Here is a 19,459-nt window from a genome sequence, read left to right as displayed (position 1 = left end):
GATCTGTACAATAAGAACTTCAAGACACTGAAGAAGGAAATTGAAGAAGACCTCAGAAGATGGAAAGATCTCCCATGCTCATGGATTGGCAGGATTAATATAGTAAAAATGGCCATTTTACCAAAAGCAATCTACAGATTCAATGCGATCCCCATCAAAATACCAATCCAATTCTTCAAAGAGTTAGACAGAACAATTTGCAAATTCATCTGGAATAACAAAAAACCCAGGATAGCTAAAGCTATCCTCAACAATAAAAGGACTTCAGGGGGAATCACTATCCCTGAACTCAAGCAGTATTACAGAGCAATAGTGATAAAAACTGCATGGTATTGGTACAGAGACAGACAGATAGACCAATGGAATAGAATTGAAGACCCAGAAATGAACCCACACACCTATGGTCACTTGATTTTTGACAAAGGAGCCAAAACCATCCAATGGAAAAAAGATAGCATTTTCAGCAAATGGTGCTGGTTCAACTGGAGGTCAACATGTAGAAGAATGCAGATCGATCCATGCTTATCACCCTGTACAAAGCTTAAGTCCAAGTGGATCAAGGACCTCCACATCAAACCAGACACACTCAAACTAATAGAAGAAAAACTAGGGAAGCATCTGGAACACATGGGCACTGGAAAAAATTTCCTAAACAAAACACCAATGGCTTATGCTCTAAGATCAAGAATCGACAAATGGGATCTCATAAAACTGCAAAGCTTCTGTAAGGCAAAGGACACTGTGGTTAGGACAAAACGGCAACCAACAGATTGGGAAAAGATCTTTACCAATCCTACAACAGATAGAGGCCTTATATCCAAAATATACAAAGAACTCAAGAAGTTAGACCGCAGGGAAACAAATAACCCTATTAAAAAATGGGGTTCAGAGCTAAACAAAGAATTCACAGCTGAGGAATGCTGAATGGCTGAGAAACGCCTAAAGAAATGTTCAACATCTTTAGTCACAAGGGAAATGCAAATCAAAACAACCCTGAGATTTCACCTCACACCAGTGAGAATGGCTAAGATCAAAAACTCAGGGAACAACAGATGCTGGCGAGGATGTGGAGAAAGAGGAACACTCCTCCATTGTTGGTGGGATTGCAAACTGGTACAACCATTCTGGAAATCAGTCTGGAGGATCCTCAGAAAATTGGACATTGAACTGCCTGAGGATCCAGCTATACCTCTCTTGGGCATATACCCAAAAGATGCCCCAACATATAAAAAAGACACGTGCTCCACTATGTTCATTGCAGCCTTATTTATAATAGCCAGAAGCTGGAAAGAACCCACATGCCCTTCAACAGAGGAATCGATACAGAAAATGTGGTACATCTACACAATGGAATATTACTCAGCTATCAAAAACAACGACTTTATGAAATTCGTAGGCAAATGGTTGGAACTGGAAAACATCATCCTGAGTGAGCTAACCCAATCACAGAAAGACATACATGGTATGCACTCATTGATAAGTGGCTATTAGCCCAAATGCTTGAATTACCCTAGATGCCTAGAACAAATGATACTCAAGACGGATGATCACAATGTGAATGCTTCACTCCTTCTTAAAAAGGGGAACAAGAATACCCTTGGCAGGGAAGAGAGAGGCAAAGATTAAAACAGAGACTGAAGGAACACCCATTCAGAGCCTGCCCCACATGTGGCCCATACATATACAGCCACCCAATTAGACAAGATGGGTGAAGCAAAGAAGTGCAGACCGACAGGAGCCGGATGTAGATCGCTCCTGAGAGACACAGCCAGAATACAGCAAATACAGAGGCGAATGCCAGCAGCAAACCACTGAACTGAGAATAGGACCCCCGTTGAAGGAATCAGAGAAAGAACTGGAAGAGCTTGAAGGGGCTCGAGACCCCATATGTACAACAATGCCAAGCAACCAGAGCTTCCAGGGACTAAGCCACTACCTAAAGACTATACATGGACTGACCCTGGACTCTGACCTCATAGGTAGCAATGAATAGCCTAGTAAGAGCACCAGTGGAAGGGGAAGCCCTGGGTCCTGCTAAGACTGAACCCCCAGTGAACTAGATTGTTGGGGGGAGGGCGGCAATGGGGGGAGGGTTGGGAGGGGAACACCCATAAGGAAGGAGAGGGGGGAGGGGGATGTTTGCCCGGATACCGGGAAAGGGAATAACACTCGAAATGTATATAAGAAATACTCAAGTTAATTAAAAAAAAAAGGGCTACATAGCAACGCCCCATCTTTTAGAAAGAATTCAAAGATAACTCACTATTCATCGGACCATCAACTAATATACAACCACGCGGAAAACAGTATTCAAGTTTCTAAAGAAATATAAAATATCACTAACCCTCTGCATACATCCCCCCCAAATAAGATAAGTACCCCATGAAGTCTCTAGACTTCAGTATTCTCCGCAACGCTGTACACAACAGCCACAGTACAGAGACAACCAAGTAAGCACGTGTGGCATGTTTCCTGGCCCTAAGAAACGAGATCTAGTTTTTTGCCACCGATGGAGAACACTGCACTGAGTAAGCCACACGTAGGAAGAAAACATCCTATAACCTCACTAAGGAAAAACAATTTCAAGGAAGGCAGAGAGCAGGATGGTAATGGGGCTGGGGAATAGGCCAAGGGACACAAAGCACAGGTTGTATGTAAAATGAGCAAATCTACAGATCATGTGTCATCTAAGAACTATAAGTAAAAAGCTGTGCTATACTTAGCATTTATGGAAATTATATTGTAGCTATTGCCACAAAAGTAGTGTGTGTGTGTGTGTGTGTGTGTGTGTGTGTGTGTGCGCGTGTGTGAAGTGACAACATGTTCATTTAGTTGACTGTAGTAAACTTTACTATTTATAATATGCATTTTCCTTCAAAAGTACACAATGAAATTTATTTTTAAAACACTCATTTGGGCTAATATCCACTTATCAATGAGTGCATACTGTGTGTGCTTTTCTGTGATTGGGTTACCTCACTCAGGATGATATTTTCCAGTTCCATCCATTTGCCTACGAATTTCATGAAGTCATTGTTTTTGATAGCTGAGTAGTATTCCATTGTGTAGATGCACCACATTTTCTGTATCCATTCCTCTGTTGAAGGGCATCTGTGTTCTTTACTGCTTCTGGCTATTATAAATAAGGCTGCGATGAACATAGTGGAGCACGTGTCTTTGGTATATGTTGGGGCATCTTTTGGGTATATGCCCAAGAGAGGTATAGCTGGGTCCTCAGACAGTTCAATGTCCACTTTTTCCAGACTGATTTCCAGAATGGTTGTACCAGTTTGCAATCCCACCAACAATGAAGGAGTGTTCCTCTTTCTCCACATCCTCACCAGCATCTGCTGTCATCTGAGTTTTTGATCTTAGCCATTCTCACTGGTGTGAGGTGAAATCTCAGGGTTGTTTTGATTTGCATTTCCCTTATGACTAAAGATGTTGAACATTTCTTTGGGTGTTTCTCAGCCATTCGGCATTACTCAGCTGTGAATTCTTTTGTTTAGCTCTGAAAAAAAAACCACTCATTTGCTAATCAAGTATAAACTAAAGCCACTCTGAAGTAACAACTGAGTAGCTAAAATTTATCTCCGGTTTCACTACATCTCTTATAATTCAGGGGTAATGCATGCTCTATGGAGAAGCAGCTCGGGTGGTTCCAACAAGAAAGAGGTCCTATGGGATGGTTATTGTCAATGCACCTTTTATAATAGACTATACTAACACTGTACATGACTAGATGGGATGTTGGTGAGTCTATAAGATCAACTTACAAGGTAACCTGAGTGGCTTGGGAGATGCAAACCTGAGGAGTCGGTTTCCAAAAAATTGAAAAACAGATTTGGTTACACTGTGAAAGAATTCGTTTTCTTGGTTCCCAAAGGCAGAAGATGAGTTTGTGTACTGGCCGAGTCGTGAAGAATCCATGAACTGTGAGGCCTTTACTGTCACCCTCATCAGCAAAGACAGGCTGTGCCTCTCTAATGAAGAACAAATTATCATCCATGACTTCATCCTTGAAGCTACACAGGTAACTTAAACCATCCTCCGTCCGCAACCGCCCAACCTGGAGCCCCTGTCATCCTTTTAAGTAATAATGAAGTGATTTCTCTACCTTGGAGACGGGCTCTGCTGTTTGGATAAGACTTAATTTTACAGAAATGCATTCTGGTTTTCCTTCCCTCAAATATTTGCTTTTTGTCAACTGGGTAGATGAGACGTAACAGTCTCTGGTTGAGTAGCATCTAAGTAGGTCTTCTGGCTTAAAGATAAAGATATTATGCCATAATGAATATGGGATAATATTCAATATAGGAGAGAAGGCTGCTTCCTTTGACATCAGAAAGAAAGCCTTGTGCTGCGAAGATGACACTTTAATAGACACCATTTCCACATATAATAACTGCCTTCTTGTGAGAAGGATAAGAGATATCAGCAGTTTAAATGGTACCTCAGCCCCTCCCTAATTCTCTTTTCTATTATAAGTCAAAGTTAGGGTAGTGGGCCACAATGTACTTACAGGTGTATTGGTTTGGTTTGGTTGTTTGCCTGACTAAAAAGATCCTACTGTTCCCAAGTATGGTATGTTTTAATGACAAGTAGGTCTTGTGTAATTTGGGCAACCTAACATTGTTCAGTTTCCTGTGGTGCATGCTTCCTAGGGAGCAGGCATCAGGCACTTGATGACAGACATATGAATTACAAGAAGACCTACAATTCTGTCTTGGTTGCAGGATGACTATGTACTAGAAGTTCGACACTTTCAGTGTCCCAAATGGCCTAACCCAGATGCCCCCATAAGCAGTACCTTTGAACTGATCAACGTCATCAAGGAAGAGGCCTTAGCACGGGATGGCCCCACCATTGTTCATGATGAGTAAGTGTCTGTTTCTGTTTGTTAGGGTTGGGTGCTGTTCTTATGGGACTCGCACAAAAGTGTAAAAGGAACACCACCTCCTCTCTGTTTCAATACTCCATGTTACTTCCAATGTGGACACGCATGTGTAAAATGGTTGTGGTTATGTTTTAATTGGTCAAGCTGGGCTCCAAGTGTTCCTAGAGAGTATGTTCTAAAAGGGGAAAATATTGCACTTCTATTCTCCACCAAAAGTATGCAGCTCTTCCTTGGGGACAGGCACACCTTAGTCTTAATATGTGTCATTCACAGCAGCTGTGCTCACCTACACAAGTCTATTCCGAGGCTAGTCTGTTCCTACCCAGGATGCCTGCAACATAATCTTTTCAAATGGTTGTATGCTTTATACGAATAGTGACAGCTAGTTTCCCGTGTAGCTGAGCTAATCTCCTTTAATAATTCCCAACATGTGATCTGAGAACCCTGTGGGTTGTATCTCCAAGGCCTCTTCAGCAGATCAAGAAAGGCAAGTTTTTAAACATATGTTTATGTATATGTATGTATATGTACATATTATAAAATGTATATCACAATATATTTATATATCACAACAAGGTGATCTGCCTTGTCCATTCTCTGTCATGAGTATATAGAGATTTCCAGAGCTACCTGACATGTTATGAAACCATTACTCAAGGCCAGTAGAAGGCATGGGTTTCTGTTGTACATTTTCTGTTTTAATTCCTAATACCTGAAATTTCCTAAGTAAAAATTTAGCCATTATTATAATTTGGTCTTGGGAACAAAGACTTTAGGCTGGTAAGAAATCCCGTAATAAATGCCAATTGACTGGTCTCAACTCCAGCAGCCGCAGAGACATCCACAAGTCACAACTGTTAAGAATCACAAGAAAATAATTTTATAATATTTAGTGTATGTTTGGGAGATGAAACACAGGAAGGTAGTTGCGCAGAACCTGGATAGATTTATATTTCGTGTCAGCTGGAATCAGCCACACAGTTTATGGAATCCAGCGTAAAATGCAGCTGTTGGCCTCTCTGTAGAAAGACACTAAGAGCTTCCAGATGGTCACTGTCAAGCTCTGAAGTCCAGACAGGGCTCCCTGAGTGAGACTCAGAGCCACCTCCATCCCAGCCCCGACTCCTCACTGCCTTCCTAGTTTTTATAGTAGTCCCTTCTGCTCCCTCTTTCTCTTTCAGATTGTGCTTTAATTAATTAATTAAATTCTTTCCTGCTTTCTGTTCTCATTCACTCTCCACACTTCAATTTGATTTTGAATTTGGGGATTTGAGACTTTTCATCTGTTTGTTTATTTGTTTGTTTTGATGTTGTCGTTGATGTTGTTTGAGGCAGGTCTTATTATATAAGCCCAGGCTGGCCATACTACACGACATGGCAACCTTCTTGCCTTGGCCTCTCAAGTACTAGGATTACAGCATGCTGGACTCTAGACTAATTTTATTTTTAATTTACATTGCTACTTCTCCCCGAAGAGCAGCATTTTTTCCCACCCTACTGACTTCTCAATGAAATCTTACCTTCTTCGCAGGGATAGCTCTGTGACAGTGCTCCCGGCTATGATTCCTTTTTCATTTTACCAAAAGTAGATCTTTGTTCTTACAATTTTATTCTGATCATGTTTTCCTCTCCCACAACTTCCCGCTGTCATCCAGACTGCACACTGTTTTTCCTTAGTAAACAAATAGGCATCTAAAGAAAATAAAATAGGATAAAATAGAAACAAATCAGAGTAGACAAAACAAACATACAGAAGAGGAAGAGCCAAAGAAAAAGCAAGAGGACACATACAGAGATGTACACATCTGGACACATAGGAATCTCGTAGAAACACAAAACTAGAAGCCATAATATATCCACCCAAAGGACCTTTAAGGAACTAAAGAAAAAGAAAAATGCCCTTGATACAACATTATGAGACAAAGAACCTCAAAAGATGCCGTTCAGTTTCCTCTTGTCCATCTACTGCTGGGCATGGGGCCGATCCTTAAGAGTGGTTTGTTTCTGCCATGAGATTCCCTTCGAAAAAACTAATTTTTCACTTGCAAGCAGTTACCTGTTAGTGCTGGCTTCTGGGTTAGGGAAGGAGCTCGTCCCCACTTCTCTTGATTCTGCGACCCTGTCTAGGGTAGCTCTGGACAGGCTCCGTGCAAGCTGCCTCTGTCTCTGAGTTTGTAAGTACTGTTTGTAAGGCCTTGTGCATTAGGCTTTGTTTCCTTAATGTCTTTCATTCCCTCTCACTCTTACACTCTTTTTGCTTCCTCTCCTGCGGGATTCCCTAAGCCCTGAGGGGAGAGATTTGGAGACCTCTGCCTTAGGGCTGAGTGTTTCAAGGTCTCTCGCTCTCTGTATATTGTCTGCCTGTGGGTCTCTATTTGTTCTCATCTGCAGAAGGAAGCCTATCTGGTGATGGTTGAGCAGGGCACAGATGTTTGACTATAGCAGAATGTCTTCAGGAGTCACTTTATTGCTAAGTTCCTTTAATGGAACCGCAGTGTTTGGTCTTCCCCTGGGTCCTTGGCCTAGTCTCAGGTTCCTGGCACCCCAAGCGTTGTTGGGTATGAGTTCCATCCATGCAGTGGACTTTAACTTAAATCAGATCGTGGTGGCTGGTCCATAAGCTTTGTACCACTGTTACATCAGCACATCTTGCAGGCAGGTCACCATTGTAGATTGATGGGTCTGTAGCTGGGTTGATGTTTGCCTTTCTCCTTTGCTAGTATGCAGTGCAGGTCACCTCCCAATACCATGTCAAGTTCCCCAGCTATAATCTTCAAAACAGTCTAAAGGTATAGTATTGCCCCTTTTGTGGCCATGGATAGCATGCTCACCAGACGTGGACCTTCACCTGTTTTAGAATCAACACAGACCCAATACTTCGGCAAAAACAAACAAAACAAAAGCACTAAGCTAGCATTACTTTTAACTAGAGAACGTATACTGAGCCAACTTCCAAAACCAGTGGATTTATATACAACTCTTGTGTAATGTAGCCTGTAAGTTAGTAAGATCCGTCCATGTAGTTCTGAATGAAACCCAGCAAATGTTATTCAATCCCACACAGTGCGTAAAGGTCTAAATGGAGCGGCCTTTATTTTCTTCGGTCTTTCTTATATTTGAGTGTTAGATGTGTAAGTATATTAGATTTCAGCCTTTAGGCTTGCTTAAGCCTTGTTGCTCACACACTTCTAGGAAAAGGTGACCTTGGGTGCTTTCCTCGTGTTTGAACATCTCAGGCGTCCTTGCACAAAACTAGAGGCAGCCTAGCCCACAATAACCTAGGCTGTGTGTCACATCGTGTCATCTGTCCTTGACTGAAACGCGAGACTTGAATTAGGAATGGCCTGTGGTAGAATCGGCAGCCCACAGAAAGGCTAGCATGCACACTCGTGAAAGCGTGTTCCAGAGCAGACAGCAGGCAGCCCACTGTCCTATCTGCCTAGCTATAGCTGACCTTTAAGAAGAGCTAGGAAAATAAATGAGGGTGGAGGGGGTCCCTAGGTTTAATGATTTCACTGGAACAAGTTAAGTAAAGATTAAATTGCTTCCTTCATGAAACCAAGTCAGTCAGATGACTTCTTAAAAACACTGTGAAAATAAGGCCGACAGTACAGCTTAGAATCTGACAAAGATAACACAATGAGACAGGACCAAACAAAACCAGTAAAATGGAGCAATTGTAGCGGGTATTAAAGTAATACATTTAGAGAGCCAATGGGGGCTTTTATGGAATGAGTATAAACACATACTATGAGCCAGTAAACAAAAGCAATACATTAAAAATGAAAATTACTGTTAGTAAAAATGAAAGAGGTGGGCTGTGGCGGAATGGAGGGGGACTAACGTAGAACTAGCAGAGGTTAGACATGGGGTCTCTAATTGCTCTAAGAGGTGTTGCACAAAACCCAAAGACAAACAACAGCTAAAGGTTTCAGACACAGAGAAGAGTCCAGTTCCGAAACTGAACTAGCCAGGAGACATTGGAAACTGAGTTCTACCTGGTGTTGGTGCAGACACACCGGCACTTACGGTTCTGCATGAGAGCGAGTCTGTGAAATTAACGGCTTCTTTATATAAATTGACCAGAAATTGAATCTCAATAAATCACTGAGAACCGGATACAAAGCCACACTCCTTTGTCACAAAGCATTAATGTTAGAAACCCAGAGTTCAATATGATTCTGGATCCTATTAACGGAAACCGAAATCCTCATATTCAAAATTATTTATTAAATAATTTGTGGCTTAAAGAGGTAATCAAGATTGAAACTGCAAAATGATAGGAAATGATCAAAGCAGTAACTTTCAAACTGTACATCCCCTAAAAGAGCCATAGCCCAAACTGCATTTATTGAAGTTCAAAAAGAAACTTGGCTCTCCTCTTAAAGAGCGAGGGGAGAAAAAAAGATAAAACTGCTGAAATACAGGTGAAAGCAAGAAGAAGGAAGGGAGCAAAGAGAGGAAGCATGATATGATAAATAAGGCCTGGCCTACGAGAAGGTGCAGAACGGAATCGGGGAGGTGACGTGCTTCTACAGTCCCAGCTTCCAGGGGCCTGCACAGGATCAAGGGTGCGTGTCCCTGGAGCCACAGTGACAAACATTACAGAGGCATAAATTAAGGAAATGACTCTTCCGTTTTTACATGTTTGCTTAAACAAATAATTCTCAAGTGTCTTAAAGTCTGTTCTTCTAGGTCCTTACCTCTTATAAATTACCCACATTAAGTTGATTATAAATAAAGTATCTGGGGAGGAGACAGATAGAAGACTGTCCCTCTGATCGTCATAGTGGAATCATGGCTGCAGGAGATCGCTGTACTGCTGTACCTTAAAGTAGGTACAACATGCTCTCTGATTAAAAACCCAGAAATAATACAGTGTAAGGGAAATAACGTGAGCACTTGAGCCTGTGTACTTATAATTTTATGATTTACCAAGCTTGAGGCAAAGGCGGTGGATGGTGTTTACATATGTGCCTGTCCTAGCCCTAGCCCCATCTGTTTGCAAGCTGAAATTTACCCACAGACTCGCTGTAAGAGTGTGGGGCCACGGGGTTGGGGATTTAGCTCAGCGGTAGAGTGCTTGCCTAGGAAGCGCAAGGCCCTGGGTTCGGTCCCCAGCTCCAAAAAAAAGAACCAAAAAAAAAAAAAAAAAAAAAAAAAAAAAGAGTGTGGGGCCAGTCACTTTACTTGAATATGCCTCTTTGATATCAAGCAAAGATGACAGCGGGATACTTTCATTGGGAAGTGTATGTGGTTATCTCAAAGAGAATACAGCACACAGTAGTGATTACCAGGAAGTAAGGAAGAGAGATAGCTCTCCAAGGGCTTGGGCCTCAAAGCTCTCCCTGAACAACATTGCAACAATAACAGTAATAGTGAGACTACGGAGCACGAACAATTTTTTATTGGATATTTTATGTATTTACATTTTATATGTCATCCCCTTTCCCCACTCTCCCACCCCCCCACCCCCTTCTCTTGCTTCTGTGAGGATGCTCCCACTCCTACCTCAAGACCCTGGTGTTCCCCTGTACTGGGAAAACAAGCCTTCACAGGACCAAGGACTTCTCCTCCTATTGATGCAAGACAATGCCATCTTCTGCTACATATGTGGCTGGAGTCATAGGTCCCTCTATGTGTACTCTTTGGTTGGTGGTTTAGTCCCTGGGAGCTCTGGGAGGTCTGGTTGGTTGATATTGTTGTTCTTCCTATGGGGTTGCAAAACTCTTCCCTTCCCTTCAGTCCTTTCTCTCACTCCTCCATTGGGGTCCCTTTGCTCAGTCTGATGGTTGGCTGTAAGCATCTTAGTCTGTATCAGAGCCTCTCAGGAGACATCCATATCAGGCTCCTGTCAGCAAGCACTTCTTGGCATCAGCAATAGTGATTGGGTTTGATGGCTGCATATGGGATGGATTCCCAGGTGGGACAGTCTCTGAATGACCTTTCCTTTAGTCCCTCTTCCACTCTTTGTCCCTGTATTTCCTCCTGTGAGAATTTTGTTCCCCCTTCTAATGGGGAACTGAAGCATCCACACTTTGGTCTTCCTTCTTCTTGAGCTTCATAAGGTATGTGAATTGTATCTTGGTTATTTCAAGCTTTTGGGCTAATATCCACTTATCAGTGAGTACATATCATGTGTGTTCTTTTGTGATTGGGTTACCTCACTCAGGATGATTTTTTCCAGTTCCCTCCATTTGCTTATGAATTTCATAAAGTCATTGTTTTTGATAGCTGAGTAATATTCCATTGTGTAGATGTACCACATTTTCTGTATCCATTCCTCTGTTGAAGGGCATCTGGGTTCTTTCCAGCTTCTGACTATAAATAAGGCTGCTATGAACATAGTGGAGCATGTGTTCTTGTTATATGTTGGAGCATCTTTTGGGTCTATACCCAGGAGTGATATAGCTGGGTCCTCAGGTAATATGTCCAGACTGTTTCCAGATGGTTGTACCAGTCTGCAATCCCACAAACAACGGAGGAGTGTTCCTCTTTCCCCATATCCTTGCCAGCATCTGCTGTCACCTGAATTTTTGATCTTGGCCATTCTGACTAGTATGAGGTGGAATTTCAGGGTTGTTTTGACTTGCATTTCCCTGATGACTAGAATGTTGAACATTTCTTTAGGGAACACTAACATTTTAAACAGAGAAGGCTAGCACCGGAGTTGCAATGTACAGGCTAGTCCTATATATTTTAAGAATCAGGAGTAAAATAGCATCCAAAAATCTAGTAACATTGTACATTATGAGAAAATATGCTTTATCCTGGCCATCATAGTAACTAGTACCAAGATGTATGAATGAATCCAAGACATTTTCAAAGGGATTTTTTAAAAAATCAAGAGAGATAAAAATCAGTAGAAAACACCCATAATCAACAATGGAACAAACAAGCATGCATTCAAACCCTCTCCAAAACAAAGAAAACGAGCCACCATCCTTAACCAGATGTCATTTACAAGAAGCCCATGACACACGCTGTCATTTTTTTTTATCCAGATCTTTAGTAGTTTCTCCACAAAGACCATGCCTGCTTCCAGTGCTGGCACATTACATGATCCAGGGTTTAACCAAGGTAGCAAACACAAAAGACAAGAATAAAACATGAAGATGCAGCGCTCACATCATATGTCCACTGCCCAGAGAACCTACGAGTTACCAGAGTTTCAAGAGTAGTGTCGTGTACCAGTGTCCAGGTTCACCAAGTCAGCACCATTCGCTTCTCTGTAACATCAACTGAAGGCAGCCAGGCCATGAGTACCACACAAGGCTACTTGGAGGAGCAGCAGAGATTCCTCAAACTTGGAAATTAAACAAAAACACAATGCGTGAGGATAGAAAGGAAACGCTGAGACCCAGCCGACCCGGATAGATGGAGAAAAGGCATGGTGTTGTGAAGGAAAACTGAAAAGCTGGAGAGACATGTCTTCCCTTGAACTCAGCTGTATCTTCTTGTAGGGTTGAAACATCCTAACATCATCTGTTGTTCCTTGATAGTCTGGTTCCAAAACCCTTCTAAAATGGGATAGAGTGGAGCAGAAGTTTGCAGGTCTTCTGAGAAGACTGCAGTGAGAATGTGCAGTGTGTGGGTTTGGGGCTCTAACAGAGTACACGTTTATAACCTTTCTTGAAATGTGACGACCACAGATTAGAAGCTATAAAAGAAAATCTTTAAAAAATGCTGGGCTGCAGACAGCATTCCCAAAGGCAATCTCCCTCCCCTCAAAACCAAGGTAACCTTGATTTGCATCGTTTAGATGTAAACCTAATTAAAGTGCCCGTATCCCAGGGAAAGAAAAATGTTCATCAACAATGTTTATAAAAGCTGGAGAAGAGGGGAACCCCTTGAAACATGTACCAGGAACATGATAAAATCATTCAGAAAACCATTTGAAAGCGGCAAACGTAACAGATGTTACCCGAAGTTTATTAGCGGAAGAAGCTCAGAGAGAAGATACACTCAGATGGCCAAAAATCGTATTAAGGACTTTCTTCACACTCAAGGAAATCAGCCATCAGCTTCACAAGGCTTTTAAAGCTTGAAGTGAGGAGAAACTAGCATCTGACCAGGTAGCAATCGGTTTGAAGCAATCGGTTTTAAACTTGTAATTCGAAGAATTTTAGAAGTTCTAACTTGTTTTGAGCCACATCCGTTCATACATAATAAAATCCCTAAGTCCTTAGAGATTCACCAGTTGGCTGTTATTCTGTCGTACAACGTCCTGGTGTGGATGTGGCCACCTCTTACACGCTGCGAGGAGACTGTACTGCTTTACCTGTCTAGGACTGATGTCAGAGAAGCCTGTTGAAACCAGCATTAACACAAACATAGACAGATGTGCTGCTACACCGGGACACTTCTGCGTTATGATGTCACTGGTGTCAGGCAGCACTGTGATCTGACAGGAATGACATAGACGTAGCTTGTGGTTAGGCAAAACATCATTCATTATACAGTGAGGTTTCTTTAAGTTCAGTTTATCTGCCTGAGGGTTGGAGAGAAGGCTCAGCTATTAAAGGCCAAGATGGCAACAGAGTGGACACTGTATGTTTAAGGACATTGGAAAATGAGGGCCCTGTAGTGCTTCCTATTTATGTGATAGGAACTAAGCAAGGCTCTCACACTGGGTTGGCTTGCTTTTTTCCCCACCTGTGTATTCCAGCGCCCGTGCAATACTGCTACCTACTCAGTCTTCCCAGATAGGTTATCCAACACCAAACCTGTAATATTTCCATGTCTGTAAGCCTTTTGTTTCTGATTAGATATCAAGCTACGTTTCTATTGTTCTATTGGAGCAGTTTGGCAGATTTTATATTCATAAAAATGTCTTTTTAATGGACTATAAAATTTTTTATTATTTTATTTTTTTACACTTATCACCCCCTCCCAGTCAGCCCTTCCACAGTTCCTCATCCCTCATCCCATTTCTCTTCCCCCCACCCCACCCCAGTCTCCACAACTCCCACGCCAGGCCTCCTCACTTCCTGGGGTCTTAAGTCTCTCGAAGGTATCTTCTCTCACTGAGGCCAGGCCAGGCAATCCTCTCCCTGTCAGGGGTTGGGGGGGGGCTCAGATCAGCTGGTGTATGCTGCCTGGTTGGTGGCTCAGTGTCTAAGAGGTCTCTGGGGTCCTCGTTAGTTGAGACTGCTGGTCTTCTTATGGGGTCACCCTCCTCCTCAGCTTCTTCCAGCCTTTCCCCTGTGTGTGAACTTGTAAATCCCTCCTCCCGTCAAACTTTTAAATCGTTCTGTCTTCTGGAATAGACACCAACGCACCTAATTCCTAAGGAAATACAAGGTGGTAATTTCCTTCTGCCACGTGCACCCCATTAACAAATCTAGAATCAATCTTCTTTCCTTGTCCCCAGGTATGGAGCAGTTTCTGCAGGAATGCTGTGTGCCCTTACCACCTTGTCCCAGCAGCTAGAGAATGAAAACGCTGTGGATGTGTTCCAGGTGGCAAAAATGATCAACCTTATGAGACCTGGAGTATTCACAGACATTGTAAGTAGTTTGCGTATGCATCAAACCTTCACAGTATCGGGCGACCCACAGATTTATACTCTAGACCTGGGGCTCTTAACCAGGGTGTGTTGAGCAGGAGACATCCGGCAGTATCTGGAGACTTACTGGATTTCACAACTGGACCGAAGTGCTCTGGCATTTCCTGTATAAAGGCCAAGGCTGGTAAACACTGAACCATGCGCAGACAGCCCTTGCCAACACAGAATTATCCAGCCCGAAATATGGGTAATGTCCTAGATAAAAGGAAACCTCTGTTTATTAGTAGTGTGTTGTCCAGTTACAAAATAAGGTTATTCTGTTTTCTTAGCGAGTCACCAACACTAAAACAGGGACCGGTAGGACATGAAGACAGTGCAGAGCTCAGTGATTAAGGGTTCAAACGGTCACTTTTAAAGTCTCTTAAGATGAGATTTCTGCTCTTGTCTCTCTGGGAGTGTTTTCTAGAAGAATATTTTTTTGACACGATGTCTAACCCACTCTTCCTTTTTGTCTTGTAGGAACAATACCAGTTTGTCTACAAAGCAATGCTCAGCTTGGTCAGCACTAAAGAAAATGGAAACGGTCCCATGACAGGGGACAAAAATGGTGCTGTGCTAACTGCAGAGGAATCGGACCCTGCAGAGAGCATGGAGTCTCTGGTGTGACTGGACCCCGGAAAGGGCACTTCATTTGTAAACTTCTGAGACTTGTAAAGACAGAACTTTTTTGAGGCCTTTTTTGCCAGACTCTAGGTTATACAATAACCCAGTTACTTTTTTACACTGATAAAACTTTTGATATTTATTTTTTGCCATTTTCTGTCTTAATGGTATCCTACTGAGCATTTGCGCCTGTTCATTTCACACAGTGAAACGCAACTTTACCTAGTTTGCACTATATGATCAGTGTTACTGCCTATAACCTAATACTACAGAAACCCTGATGTGACATTCCATGACCACATCCATGCTTTTTTTTTTTCAGTTCCGTGCAGTGAAGGTCTTTGTTCTGACAGTGAATCTCAGTTTTATTATTATTCTCAAGCAACTGCAATTTCCTAGCAGGCAACACTGTACTTTTCTCGGTCCCCTCTGTTTTCTAGGCACTGTTCGATAATTATGCCTTCTGTTTCAATGGAGTGGATGGGCATTGTTTCCTTTTGCAGGACAGCAGGTTACTGGGAGCCCTTAAGGTCTGTCAACATCAGTTCCATTTGTAATGGCTAAAGAATCCACTGAGAAGTTAAGAGGGCTTGAGTTACTTCATGTGAACATCTCTTATTAGTTACCAAGTTATATTCACAGTTGAAATGTGTCAAAATAAAGAATCATTCTGTATTACAGATTTCACAGTAGCTATGTGGACAGTGTGTGTTATTTCCATTTCTGACTCTCTGAAGTAGCTACGCCCTCAAACTCAGGGCTGTCTTTTACAATGGGAAGATGGCCCTCTTTTACACAATTTACTGGTGGCATTCTTTAGTTAATCTCACTATAGCTTTTTGGTAAATAGTACCAGAGTAGCTACAAAAGCAAAATAGGTATTGAAATTTAAACGTAGTCTTTGAAAAGCCCCTACTAACTACTCCTATAGCAATCTAATAAACACTACCTATACACAGCATTCTTTTTTTTTTTTGCCAAATGTTTCATAATAAATCTCTTAATTACATCCATACTCTACTTAAGATGGAATTGGAAATATATGTGGGACTCAATCCCTGTAGATGAATCAATCTTACTTTGAGAAAGAAATAGGAATCTTCAAGAGAAAAATCTAGTTCTTGAATGAAAGATGGCGTCTCCGTTTTCGACTGGGTTTTAAGAGTTGTGGATGTTTACAAGCAAATGTACGACCCTAAAAGATGGCAGTGGTCGTTAGGAAGCCCAGAGTCCGGCCTCTGCGTCTGCTTTCAGCACGTGGTCCATGTGTGCAAACTGTAAGCACGATTAAGCAATTTCATTTGAGTTTGTTTAAAACAAAAGAAAAACCACTAAACTTTTAACCAGGATCTGCACCTCCCTGTTCCTGTTTCCTTTTAAAAGTCAACTTCTGGCAGACTTGAGATCATCCCCCAAGACTGGTTTCCTCTTTATTGCCAGAAAGCTTTAGAAGGAAGAAGGCAGCCTCTCAGCGTGAATGAGGCTTTATTGTGCTTGAGTCGTTTATCTGGAATGAGTCACAGAAGTGCCGGAGAACCAGAGCTGCTAAAGAGAGGGTCACAGGCCAAGTCCAAGGGTTTCAACGCATGGGCCAGGCCAGTAGAGGCTCATGAAGAGAGTGTGTGCACACACAGAGAATTGGGAGGCTGGCTTTCAAAAATGCAGCCGAGTCCTCTAAAGTGTCTGTGCTAGGTGGATTGACCAACCTCTTCGGCCCCACCACAGGGCTCACCTCCGCACAATACAAAGGATTAACCATAAGAAACAACTCTTAGAGGCTGAGGGAAATAAGGAAGGAAAAAGTTAAGAGCTACGGCTTCCTAGTCAATCCAGTGGATTCTCTTTGCTGTGCACAGATCTGATATTAGCTAATGCTTTTCAGTTAGATGCTCGGTGACTCCGCCATTGAGAATTGACATTCGAGTCCACAGTCTCTCGATTGTCTCTTAGTAAAAGTAACATGGATTAGAAGACAAGTGGCAAGTATTACTTTCTGTGCTGTTTACGCAGGATTCGATGAATGGAATTGCATACTCTCTACAGTTCCGGGACTCTCTCTTACACTAACTAGTGAGGGAAGAAGGAGGGGAGAAGGGGTGAAAGAAGTAGAGTAGAAATATAACCAAGGTGGGTGAGAGGCTTCCTGTGGGCAGCCTACACGTCTACAGCAGCCTTGAGCCAAAGCCTACAGATGCCAGCCTACTGGACTCTGCGCAGTTGCTCTGTGCCCATTTTGCCAAAGCTGTCCACACGTTCTTTCCTGAGGATGATAGTTCCCTTCAGCTGTCCTCAGTCCTCATGTTCACCACAATATTTATCTTCACTATTCTTTTCTGTTGGCAAAAATATTTTTTGCATCTTTCCAGAGAGGCAAAGAGTTCCAAAGATGTTGTTTTCTTTGAGACGTAAGCACGTGGCTTAAGTGTGTAAGAAGGTTAATACTATCTACAGTCAAGGGGAAGGGTATAACTAGTACTAAAGCCAATGTGAGAGTTCATGGGATATGCTGTTTGTATGAATTTACCTCCAGGGAGATGAAACATACAAACCAAGCTGAATTGTAACTAGAGCAGGTGGACATCACATGTTTTAGAGACACCCACAAGGTTTCTTGTACCTCAAACCATCAAACCATATATCATCTTTGAGATATATATATATACATATATATATGTATATATATATATGTATCCTTCTGAGTTTCAAGAATAAGTACAATTTAGTTTGATGGTTTCCTTAAACTTTACGTGAGCTTTGAGAGCCCGTGGTGAATAGAAAAATCCAGCAAAGTTAAAAAGAAAAAAAGAGTGTTCAAGGTGAAAAAAGGGTTCTGGTGTTGCAGGTCTGGTTGGTAGTTTTTACCCCAGAATGACAGTGAAGCCAGTAAGACACCGTGATTGTTTTATAAGGACACAGCACAACTGCCTTCTCATGACCTTTTCTTAAATGCATATATACTGTATTTAAAATTAAAGTATAGATACCACTTTACCAAAGATACACATTACTAATTCTAAGCAAAAAAAAAAGATATTTAAAAAAACCCCAAACTCATCATAATTTAAGAAAAAGTCATCAAAATATAGTTCTGTTACAGCTTTTGCAATTCCGCTGGAGAATGCATTCTCAACCCCGATGTTCTAAAGTTTCTGTTCAAACGGTGCCAGTAAATGTTTATATGAAGGGAATGCCTGCTCTTTTCCTCCATAGCAGCTGTAATTCATGCAGCCTTTTGTACTTTCCCTTAGTTCCCACCTAACACAGCATTGGCTTTATTTATCTCTAGAAAGAAGGCATGGTCAAAAAAAATTAATAAAGGAAATTATAATGACATTTGGCCTCTACTTTTGTCTTAGCCATTAAAATGTTTTTAGTATTTTTGTTAAATATTTGCAAAGGGAAGCCTTTTCTACAGAGAATAATTAATTTCAAGAAAAACTATCTTGAGTTTTAAGGAATAAACCTCTCCAGAAAAGGAGACAGTCAATTTTATAAAATGTCGTAACTCTCCAACATTTGGGGTAGTGACTCCTTTTTTGTTAGGACATTTGAGACTAGCAAGCAGCCGTTGTTTCTAAAGAACCCCACCTCCGTGTCAACGCCTGTCTCTTTCGCTTCATTCTCAAACAGCTAAAAACACGCTAAACCTGTAAATATTTTGTTGCTTGAGTAAGCATCTTCTGGGAGCTTTGTATCTATGGTATATAATCATAGAATTTTATATTTTCATATAAAGCTAATTTTTTTCTAGTTTCAATGATGTCACGGTTCTTTTTGTTGTTTTTCCCCCCCGTGGTGGATATGTGAACTTCTGTGTATTGAAGTAGAACCATCTTTGCATTCCAAAAGACTCCGTGTGTTCTTCCTTTGAGGTAGTGATTGTGAATGTCGGGCATTCTTTTTAATTCCATTGACCATTAGCGCAATAGCAATTAGACATGACTAGTCGCTGAATACATTTATCACATTGACCCATTTTGGAAAAAGTGATTTTTTTTTTTTAAAGATTTGTTCCGTGGGAGGGGAGGGGTTTTATAACCTGAAATTTTTTCCCTTTTTCCTTCTGTTTAAAACTATATCAAATCATTCTATTATAGTGTTATTTAATATGTAAATTGTATTGCTATACATAAAATAAAGTATGGTTTTTGATGTACTTGTTAGTATCGAGCATTTCTACAAAGTGAGGTCGCATTAACACGTAGCAGCCCTCTTATCACTGGTGTTACCTGTAGTAAATGAAAGTTCCGTAGTCACCTTTACGGATCAAAAGGACCGGCAGTTGCCATGCTACTTTGTGGATAGTCTTCCTCTTTCGGTGAGTCAGGAAGACAAAGTCCCACAGGTGACTCTCCCTCCAAGCTCTCAACCATAGTGGGAGCAACTTTTCC

At 41.7% G+C, this 19,459-nt stretch overlaps 1 protein-coding gene across 7 annotated transcripts in view; it reads left to right on the top strand.

Moving 5' to 3' along the window:
- The window catches only part of Ptprg (protein tyrosine phosphatase, receptor type, G), a 683,913-nt gene extending 664,689 nt beyond the window's left edge, over window positions 1–19,224 (top strand). For 6 of the 7 annotated variants that reach the window (XM_063273947.1, XM_063273946.1, XM_063273945.1 and 3 more), the window contains 4 exons: window positions 3,887–4,033; window positions 4,737–4,879; window positions 14,271–14,406; window positions 14,925–19,224. In XM_063273947.1, coding sequence (XP_063130017.1) covers window positions 3,887–4,033; window positions 4,737–4,879; window positions 14,271–14,406; window positions 14,925–15,071 — 573 coding nt within the window. In that variant the 3' untranslated portion in view covers window positions 15,072–19,224. The remainder of the gene's footprint in view (window positions 1–3,886; window positions 4,034–4,736; window positions 4,880–14,270; window positions 14,407–14,924) is intronic. The other variant, NM_134356.2, reaches the window with a different exon arrangement.
- The last annotated feature ends 235 nt before the right edge of the window (window positions 19,225–19,459 follow it).

The sequence above is a fragment of the Rattus norvegicus genome, chromosome 15 (assembly GCF_036323735.1).
Source record: "Rattus norvegicus strain BN/NHsdMcwi chromosome 15, GRCr8, whole genome shotgun sequence".
NCBI classification, from domain to species: domain Eukaryota; kingdom Metazoa; phylum Chordata; class Mammalia; order Rodentia; family Muridae; genus Rattus; species Rattus norvegicus.
This window is presented reverse-complemented; position numbering and strand designations above follow the sequence as displayed.